This window comes from Crassostrea angulata, chromosome 3 (genome assembly GCF_025612915.1).
Source record: "Crassostrea angulata isolate pt1a10 chromosome 3, ASM2561291v2, whole genome shotgun sequence".
Taxonomy (NCBI): Eukaryota; Metazoa; Mollusca; class Bivalvia; order Ostreida; family Ostreidae; genus Magallana; species Magallana angulata.
The window spans coordinates 38,637,276-38,648,478 of NC_069113.1; the positions used below are offsets into that span (position 1 = coordinate 38,637,276).

At 32.1% G+C, this 11,203-nt stretch overlaps 1 protein-coding gene across 1 annotated transcript; it reads left to right on the plus strand.

Annotated features, from left to right (window-relative positions):
• The first annotated feature begins 6,748 nt into the window (after positions 1-6,748).
• Positions 6,749-9,811, plus strand: LOC128176879 (melatonin receptor type 1C-like). Its single transcript, XM_052843412.1, has 3 exons — positions 6,749-6,793; positions 7,752-7,992; positions 8,727-9,811. Exons 1-3 carry the CDS (start codon positions 6,749-6,751, stop codon positions 9,572-9,574), a joined length of 1,134 nt encoding a protein of 377 aa, XP_052699372.1. The 3' UTR covers positions 9,575-9,811.
• The last annotated feature ends 1,392 nt before the right edge of the window (positions 9,812-11,203 follow it).

Genomic DNA, 11,203 nt, shown 5'->3' on the forward strand with positions numbered 1-11,203 from the left:
ACATGTAATCATGTTTTATTGAAATCATCCATTTAAAAAACAAAGTATTATTTGGCACGAGAGTATGTTTTTTTTTGTTGTAATTTTTTTTTAATTTTATGGTTATCTTTCCTGCATCATATTATGTTCAAATCGACAAGCAAACGAGAAAAGTAGTGTACTTTTTGTACCGTCATAAATAAACAAGAACTAAAATTAATTACACGCAGCATACAATACGCGGAATTCACCTATAGAGTTTTGTCGAAGCCCTAGAAATGATTATTGTAGCTAATCAGTCCAAGTTTAAGAAATTTTTATGATTTTTATTCACATTAACGACACACAAATGTACCTATGTGTGTGCACATTTAAAGATTTTAAGCAGACATAGCTTTTTCCTTTTGTCTGAGGGTTATTCTATCTAGGCCTAATACAAATAAGTCAAATCCACGTATTTTTATACACATGCATTTTTGTTTGGAAAACCAAATATTATTGAAGTTAAAAGCTATAAAATTATTTTTTCAGGTAATAGATTAATGAAATGAAATATTGAGATTAAAATTATATATCATGACATAAATTATAAAGTACACGCACGTTTTGTATACAGAAAATCTTTACAAGAAACCCTAAGAGAGGGTGTGAAATCCTTCGGTATATTAACAAAATGTAAATGTCAGAATTGGTTTAATTTGACTTGAACTTAATCTTTAATGTATAAACCAATATTCAATTCCTTTCTTATATCAAAGATAAAAATTAAAACAGTTTGAAAATACGAAACATTATTATTGGAAGGGGAAACTTATTAAATAACATTCCTTCCCCGTATGCATTCCTGGCCCCACATTTGAAAGCCAATAAATTAAACCAGTGATATTGGAATTGTTCTTTCTCAATTTTATTTTATCCAAATCTTTTCTACATACTTGTTAAAGTACAAAACTCAATGCGCTCATTATAACTTTTCATAAGATTCAACAGCCGTGTTGGCTTTCATTAATTATAAACTGATGTTGTTCACATACTTCATTTATGTAATGAATGTGTAATACATTATATATATACATATATGGTTACATTTGAAAGTCCGGTGGTCATTTTTAAGTCCAATGGTCTAGCCAATGTTCGATGGACTAAGCAAAAAGTCTGATGGTGTGTTCTCAATACAAACGCCAAAGTCCGATAGAGACGGAAAAAAAATTTGTGTCGTCATGTCATGACTGCATCATAGTGCACGTCGTGCAAGAATTTAAAATCAACAAAATGGCAGCGGAAGGCTATTTGACCTATTGACCGATACATTTTTGACAAAGTGAAAAATAAGAAGGAAACTAACAGTCTCGGACAGTAACTGTTTTTGTCCACTTGAAGTGATGTTAAAATAAATTGAAAATGAAAGTCAGAGCATTCGTCATTATTTAAATGGGAAAGTGTTTACTGTGGATGACTGCAAAAACGAAAAAGTGCCAATTGTGTCCGAATATCTGTAGCGCTGTTGTTCAATAATTAATGACTATCAAATCAAAGAAACATGTAGAGTACTTGGGCTGACTATTGTTTTTCGAGACGCACACAAACGAACCATTGCATCATGGAAGAATATCTGCTTCAAAAGTCTACTTATGAGTCTTAATTAGAAATAACGGATTTTTGAAAGATTTAGGAAAACGAAATCTAGCATTAAAACTCACACTACAAAATAAACGATAAAAAAACAACTACATTTTTAAAAAAAGAGTGTTGTTTACACTAATGGAACTGTAGCCTGTTTTTGTCTGGTTTCTCTTTGGGTTGCAAAAGGGTCGGAATTACATTTTATTATTTATATGAAATAATTGTGGTTCTTAAACATCAGGTACATGTATACGCTGTCCAAAGGTTTTGCTCCCACGAATTTTCTTTTGATAATCATAAATACCTTTGTGCTCAAACTATGTTCATCCTACGGGGAATTTGCATTGCATCACTCATGATTAAGCCCGGATGATAACGTTGAAAAATTGTGCGAGGTATTCCGAGTGAAGTCCGAATAGGGAAATGCAAACTTTTCCCATTATAAATTTTCTTAAGAAATTTCATTTCGTTTTTATGAACTTTTATGATTGAAAAATGATGTGTTAATGAAGATCTTTTTGATATTATCGATTTCATCTGTATTTCTTACACAGGTATGTATTAAAATTATTAAAAATCATCAAAATGCGATGGAAGCAATAATTGGGACAAACTATAGTTTTACCAATATCAATTAATACATGTATGAAAATTAACTATTGTTTACAACACAGGTAATAATGGAAATAAAACAGATACATGTAGAAATTATTCAGTTTTTTTTTAATTTTAGATTTACGAATATATTAACATTAAATACAGGACTTTCGCATTATAAACAAAACATAAATAACTTTAAAATTAAATCTTTTGCACATCTTTCATACGGCATTGTTATATGAAAGTTTATCGCTGCAATGACTTTACTTCATTGTTGATACTGTTCACAGCCTTAGAAAAGTCAGTGTAGTTCGATCCATAGTACTCTAGGAATGCAGGTTTCAGGCAGTTCCTTCTTCTTGGAGAAATGGCTAATCTCCCTTTTTGGTCAAAGAACTTTCTTCCAACTAGATCTTCGTCATGGAAAATTCTCCTTGCCAAAAGCCACAGAAAATTTTGATCGAAATATGAAGCATCCAAAAGGTCAGACAGAATATGCTCCCCATGCACAACGTCACCTCTGTCCTTTATTTTGATGGTAGAGGGGCATTCTAACTTTACACTTTGTTCTTGCTTCCAGTGATCTTTTTGTTGAGAACTTTGTGAGTCACTTGGGAAAAGGGTATTATCTCACCAGTAACAACGTTTTTAATGTCAACGTCTCCTTCTTCTGGCACATCTTCTTGTTCCTTGACAAACAAAGTCTTCTTCACAGGTGGTGGAGATTATCCTCGTCCATTTCTCTTGTGACAACCTCACTGTTGAACATTGGTGACGTAGGTTCTCTCGCACCTATGATCGAGTCTTCTTCAACAGGCACATTGGTCACAGACTCCATTCCTGGAAGGGGGTTGATGTACTCAGTGTAGTCGAAGTTACCAATCTCAATATGTCAATGACATTTAATGGATCTTTTTCCTCTTCAGAAGAGATAGAGTCTCATCAAGTTTAGATGACACAATGATTAGTCCGCTAGATCGAAAGGACCATGGATGGGTTTTATCTGTTTGGGAACAGCTATCAGTGGCCCTCTGGTCCGTGTTCTTTGTTTGTGTCCTTGTACCTATAGGGTTTCTCGATATTCCGTTCAGCATATTGTGGGCTGCACTTTCAGAACAATGTCCTCATTACAACATGTATAAATTTACATTGCTTTTAAAACTATTATGTTCGAAACATTTTTAAAAGATTTGACCAACAGATAAAAACCCAAAGCCCCTCTTCTGAAAAAATACGCATATAACTGAATATTATGCATTAAATTTGGCTAGGTGCACAAAAAGGCAACGTCAACGTAGAACACATGGTCTTTTTCTAAAATGATAGCGAAAGAAGAAATAAGTTATACGGGTTTAATGTCGTGTAAGGAATAAACATATAATCGTTTGCCCTTATATGCATTCGTTCTTAATGCCAATCTGTTTATGCAAACAGTAATTCTTACTACATTATCATAAGTTTACAGTAAAGACATCTAAAAGACCATTTCCGATAAGAACACGTATCATGCGCTTTAAAATAAACATGATAAACAATGCTAGTACATCAAAAAATTTCACGTTAAAGACAGCCAATTAAAGGACTATGTTTGGTGTGCCCAAATATCTGCCCTCTATTTTCACCAATTTCTAAATAGTGTCGTATGAAAATCAAATCTCCATAAATCATTGTACAGAGTATGCCTATCACTTTAATCTTGATTTTAGTAATCATAGTTCATTCGCTGTTTATCTTTGACGCCACCAAATGATCGAATTCCGCAATTTTGCAAACAAATGAATATCTTGTTATTTTTTTCTTTATATTTTGCATTCGGAAGTATAGAGCGCAGGTCTGCTCATGATTTTAACATGTTTTCCTTCTTATAATTATACACAACATACTAAAAGTGGTACTTGAGCATGCATGCGCTCGATGTTTCCTAGTCGAAAAACCCTCAGAAAAAGCCCATATTTTGCTATAAAACATCAATTTATCTAAATAAGGCAATCTTCATGACATCATTTCTTCATTATGACGTCACTGTTCTGATATGATTTCAGCTATCTTCTACTTTAAAGGGTACCTGCAGTGCCGGTCAATTTTTGATATAATGAAGATCTATGCGTAAAAACATCTTGAAAATTTTACAGCGATCGCATAAGTAGTTTCCGAGATATTTAGGGAAAACCCGATTTCACACCTGAACGAGTTTTGAATCTAGCCGATTTGGCGCGAGATGAACTGTGACGTCACGAGGTCAACGCGACTGTATGAAAAACAGGAATATCGTATGAAAACTTTTCGTTTTCTTGCATTGTTTTATCGATATATGAACATTTTTTCTGTTGTTTTATTTCCTTATCAACCCTGGATGACTAAGTATACTGTTGTTTAAGTTTAAACCTGTTTTTATCGAACAAAAATGCCGAATTCGGAAAATTGTTTGCTTCATGAATTTAGTCAAATGTGTAACACATTTTGCATATAAATGCACAGCATATGTAGCAAAATGGCAATCAATCAAACTTTTTTTTAAGAAACATATTTTGTTAATATTGTCATTCTTTCGAATGATTTTTCCATGACAGTATTAACTGATTAATAATATTGATAATACATATTTCGTAAAAGGTAACGCGGGGTCTATTCCTTGTAAAAGGCATAAAATTACAAATGATTTCGCCCGATTATTCAATAATAATGATATAGGACTAATAACAATCAAAATAGTATGCATTCTTTCAAAAACAAACACGTAATTATATATAAACGGATCAAGGCGAAAGTCAAAGATTGCTGCATGATTAAGTCTGTCTCGTATTCTTTTAAAAATACGATAATGGAATTATATTTTACATTTATTTGCATCCTTTGTCAAAATGTTCAAGTTTATTCAGATTTCATATTGATTCGCTGTCAGTATAACAATTTAAGTTATGTGCAGTTAAAGCGTTAAATTGCTGACCATAGCGCTCGAAAGAAAGTTGCACTTGATTAAAAAAGAAATTACGACCAACATAAATGTAATTACTTCCGAAATAATTACTTGATCACATAAAAAAGCTTTAAATTGCTGAATTGTAAATTTAGTCATTATTTCAGTGATTAGAAAAGTAACAATAAAGGCATTTACTTCGAACATTAGTTTTACTATTTGATAGTCTTTAATCACTGATTGACGGACTACATATATGTATATACATGTATTAGCTTACGAATGCTTGATTCACACAGTTTAATTTATTTTTCTTTTTAACTGTTTAACAATTGAGTAGCTAATTATACACAATTCAATTTACCAGTCCAGAGGTGTGAAACCCTCTCTTTGTTCACCAGACTCGTGTACCATGTGTATACATACCCCAGATACACGTGTGTCTGGAGCAGTGGCTTCGTTAGTTTACCTGTTTACCTGTGTCATTGTCTCGGATCACTCGTGTGTGAAAGGATATTATGTAATCAAAGAATGAATAATGAACACGCATCTGTCCATGGCAAGCGTTTTAAGATATCGTATTCATCGGTAAAAGGGCGACGAGAATAGCAAATTTTAAAATCCTTTAAAAATAAATCTGACTTTAATAACATAATTTCGGACACAAATTTCTAAATCTACAAAACTTATAATAACTAGATACGTCAAAACATCAGACCTATATTAATCATTTTGGCTGAAAAATCTAATTTAATTTGTATAGTTTTGTAAAGAAATTTCCCTCCTGTTGACCTCGTGACGTCACTTCCGCTGAAGCCTCGTTATCGCCTAATTCTGTTTTCTCTTGATTACATTTCCCAAAGCAGGTAAAAATAGCCACTTTTAAGCGGTGTAACTCCATTATTTTTGCATCGATTTCGATGCGGTTTTTTGCATTAAATTTTGGTAAATAAACTCTTTGACATATGTTTCACATCGGCTTGGCTGCAGGTACCCTTTAATTTTAAAGCTTTTTAAAAAACTTTAACTTTACGGGGCGAAAAATGCATAATACCGCACTTTGTCCTTTCAGCTCGTAATGCAAATGGTATGAAATCTTTAAAAATCAATTCACTTCATTTAAAAACAATAGAAAAAAAATTGAATAACTCCCGTTCGCCCCGATCTGTTCTTTCAGTCACAATAATAAATTATCACATACCGACGAATCTCTGATAGTTCTGTTCTATAAATTAATTTTATTTTTACTTATACCTGTATGGACATCTAGGACTTACTTTTGACTTATTTAAATGTAGTATAAAATATTTTTAAGCATGGGTTTACAGTAGGCCTATTTGAGTAAGTCCAATTGATTAATTGATTTATTAAATTACGATCTATAAATGTGAATGAAAAAATTACCCAGGTACATATGTTTAGCAAAAAAAACGTGTAACAGTGTGTCAAAAACATGTATGCTTACATTATATGTTGTACATAAGGAATCGTTAGTTATATAAATGTACATACAACGAAGGAGATATTGGACACAGTTCAGTTCGATGCGTTCAGTTGAAGTTTCTAGGGGAGAATGAAAATTTTTGCTTCTTTGCATACTTAAGTACAGGTATTTAATTATTCAAAACAATGGTAAAACCATACGACTATACCACGGCACGCGTCATCGTGGTAGTGAGATAGAGGAAAACTCTTGTGTTGACGGGGTGTATACAATACCTGTGCTTGTTGGTAGACATGTAGCAAGGGAGGTCTAAGGGCTAGGGCTTCCACTTAGTGTTCATCTCTCCATGGTCGGTTGACAGATATCCATGCATGTACCTGATCATTACACTGGTGAAGCTCTCTTTTGAAGAGTAGTTCATTGTTTAAGAAATGCAGAACTGCATTTAACTCTTTTATAAAATGCATAGATGTAAAATGTACGCTTATCTTATAATTAACAATTATCTATCTATCATCTATCTATCTATCTATCTACATGGAGATTTGATCATACTTAATTTTTAAACATCGATTTTTGTGAAAACAGTTCATATTAGAACGCAGCGAGAGGTATTATTCGTATCTTCTTGATCATTTTAATCAATTTTAGGCATCATTGGTGTAAAACTGCGCATTCAAACGGTATACATTGATACCTCATCAATACACTGAATGAATGATTTAAATATGTAATTGGCTGCTAGCAAATAAATATTTACTAATATGGTATACATTTTGTATTTAAAAAGGAATGTATTTCGTCTTGTTTAAACAGCTCTATAAAATACAAGAACCTATCTGGTTTTATGGATCCGCTGTAACTTTTTCCTGTTTCATATGTTTCGTTTATCAGGTCAATCGTGAAGATATTTTAACCTTTATCATTAACATCGTTTATCCTCTTCTATCGCGTATCAAACCTATCGTATCGTGCGTGTGTGCTATTCTATCGTGCGTTAATCCTGTCATATCGTGCGTAAATTCTATCCTATCGTTTATCTTGTAAAAAAATAACATATAACGTTGCGGGTACTATATATATATATATATATATATATATATATATATATATATATATATATATATATATATATATATATATATATATATAATTTAAATAAAAATAATTTTCTTATTCATCTTGCAGAGCAATAGCACACTTGAGACAACAAGAAAACAACCACTCTTGGAAACTGACACGACCCTGGCAATCGTCTACATTGCTATGATGGGAATCGCTATCCTGATTGGAACCTGTGGAAACACATTGATTCTCCTTGTTTCGACCGTAATGAAAGGGATAAATAAATCGGGAAAAGAATTTATTATCAACTTGGCCATTGCAGACATTTGTGTTACAGCCATTGCAGAACCTCTATGTATAATAGGTATGCACAACATTTTTACTCATATAACTATTAAGTTCCTCAAACCCGGGTTATTACTTCTCTGGAGCCCATGATTATCCCAAACACTCGATGTTAAGGTAACCCTATACTCGTAAAACTCTCTGATGAAAGTCGAAAAACAGAACTAATTTCAACTTAATAGACTTAAATTTCATCAATTATAAGAAAAAATATACATGTCATCACCCTTTTTGAGATGTCAGATAAACATGAACTAAAGCATAATTTAGCATCAGAAAACTGTATTTTTTTTTTTTTAAAGTAAAATATTTGTAGGCAGAAACTTGTTTATCTTTTTTAATTTTATTGTCAACTGTCAGAAAAGTAAATTGTTGGGATAAGAAAAATTATAGCATTTAGACATACAATGAGAGAAAAGTCAGAAAAAGAGTTATTTCCCCTTATCATAGATAAAATGTATAAACAAATAGGAAATTTTGGATAAAATCAAGCTGCGAAAATATCTTGAACTTAATAGTAATTCTAGTTACTTCCATGTGATTCTATTCACATGAAATATATAAAACTATCTTCCAAAAAATTTAAAGAATTCAAAGTGTTACAATAAAGTATGACATCACAGAACACTGGATCTCCTTTAATACATGTATTGTTCCTATATTACATTAACTGAATGAATTTTGATGACAAGTAATGCTTGGCAAGTGTTAAAATCAATACGTTTTGTATAATAATTTATTTAATTTTGAAAGGTGTTGCCAAAGGAGAACGATTTTTTGACAACAAAATGTGGATGTGCGCCTTTGTAGCCAGCATGTGTCTAACAGCCTGTTTGTGCGCCTTCCTGAGCCTCACACTTCTTACGCTGTCCCGTTATGTGTATATCTGTCATAACCATCTGTACGACAAATTTTTTAACCGAGTTTCCTGCATCATTATGTGTTTTTGCTGTTGGTTGACTGCCTTCCTTTTCGATATTCCCAATTTCACTGGTTGGGGAGGGCATTATTTTGACCAGAAAAACCATCAGTGTATTTGGGATCGCACTGCAAGTTTGTCTTACACCATGCTTATCTATGCTGGCTTGATTGGACCGTTTGTTATCATGGCTATTTGTAACTTGCGAATATTTCAACAGATTTGGAAAACCAAAAGAGATCTATACAAACTCGATTCGGACAATCCTCTGCGAATGAGAAAGGTTTGGAACGAAACTATTCGCTCGTCCAAAACATTGTTCTGCATTTTTATTGCTTTCATTGTTTTGTGGACGCCATACGCTACCACAGTGCCTTTTGATGCAGGGAACAATCTTTCTACTGAAACTCACCTCTTTTTCACTCTTCTAGCACATTTTCATTCAAGTGTCAATTTTATTATATACACCACAGGAAATAAGAGATTTCAAAAAGGAATCATGCGTTTAATTGGTTGCAGATCCTCTATGAAATCAAAATCCACTTCCAATCCCGTGGAGACCGCAGAGAAAACTAGAAGGTCGTCTTCGACACTCACTTCTTTTACCACTATATCTATTAAATGTGTTCCTACCAATCAGAAAAGAGCGATGAACACTCTTTCTACAACAAGTAGTATCTAAAGTAAAACTGAGAACGAGGTTTTTTCATTTAGATGTAATGTTCTATTTTAAGTTATCCTAATGATATTTTGATGTCCTCCAGCTGTCCGTTGTCATCAGTCTTTTGAAAATGTTAATTCTTTTAACTTCTCTAAAATATGATTTTATTATTAACCGTATAAACACTCAACAAAACTTCAAAGTGTTCACCCTAATAAATAGAATGATTTTGAAATTACAAAATAAAACTATGTAAAATGTTCAACCTTTCGTAACTGATATATCTTATCAATAGCACAGATAAGATAAAACAACACCGATAGAAATCATTTACCCGTGACGAAACGTCAAAACATAAAATTGGTATTTTTCCGCGCATGCTTAATTTTGCGATTGATTTTAGTCTGTTGATAGTTTAAAAAATAAAACAAGAAAACATATTGACGCAAGCGTCAAATGGGCCGCAAAAACATAATTGAGAAACACATTACCAAGAAGAAAATTATGAGTTGGTTGTACTCATTTCTATGGTATTTTCAGCAGCACGTTTTGAAGTTTAGATTTTACTATTAAGAAATCAGTATTTGCAACAGTAATTGTATGACCATTGACATGGTATGAAGTTCAGCTCATCATTGCTCTCTTGGACATAATGTATTTCCAGGGACATACATCCCTGGTATTTCAAACCAATTTGATTTTTTTTAAATTGTATTGAATTAAAACTTAATGCATTAGTTTATATGATTTGAAGGGGCCACACAATAAAATGGAAATGGATATTTTAAATGTACAAGTAAGATCATGCTCATCCGATAGAAACTGCAAAATTTTAAGGTAAAAAATAAGCTGGAGATTTTTTTTCCTAACTGGAATTATACATCTTATCTACACTCAGTTCATGAAGATAATCATGATTATTTAATTGCAAGTGGTTCTCAAAAGAATTAAAAATAAACACAAATTTTCAACAAACAAAATTTATTGTACATGAAAAGGCTACAAAAAATGTAACAACCTGGATGAAAGAAAGTGACAACAAAAACTTGGACCAGAACATAAACGACTTAATAAAAAATAATATCAAGTGTGTTAATAATATAATTGAGATCATAAAAACTGGTACTAATTAATACATAAACAAACTAGCTAACAAGAAGCAAACACAATAGCTTCCAACAATGAACAAAACTTTGCATCTTGTGTACACTTGTACTGTTTTGAAATAAATAAAAAGAACAACCACTTTCTCTTACAAAAGACTATTTTCTAGAACAGTAAAAAAACTCAACCCTAATCTATAATAAGTTGCAAAAAGACATTAACAATGCAAGCTATGAATGAAATCATCAGCTAAAAAATGCAGTTGCAATATAAAAACAGTTTTGAACATGCATTTTTGGTTACTGGTATTTAATGGTGATATGATACCTTAAGATACTTAATGACCAAAATCATGCAAATCGTGTACTACAGCATACTGTTTTGAAATAAAAAATAATGGCCACTTTAGAACAAAAAACTACTTCCTAGTACTGACAATAAAAAAACTTGCTCATAAATGAGTGGCATTCTAACATTGCAAGCTATGAATTAAATCATAAAAAAAATTATATCATTTAAAAAATCCAGTTGCAAAAAAACCCCCAA

Excerpts from the sequence above, each read along its gene's own strand:
- LOC128176879 (XM_052843412.1), top strand. The coding sequence starts at position 6,749 with ATGGTAAAACCATACGACTATACCACGGCACGCGTCATCGTGGTA. Across the intron at positions 6,794-7,751 it reads CGGCACGCGTCATCGTGGTA|AGCAATAGCACACTTGAGAC; the intron begins GTGAGATAGAGG and ends TTCATCTTGCAG. Across the intron at positions 7,993-8,726 it reads AGAACCTCTATGTATAATAG|GTGTTGCCAAAGGAGAACGA; the intron begins GTATGCACAACA and ends TAATTTTGAAAG.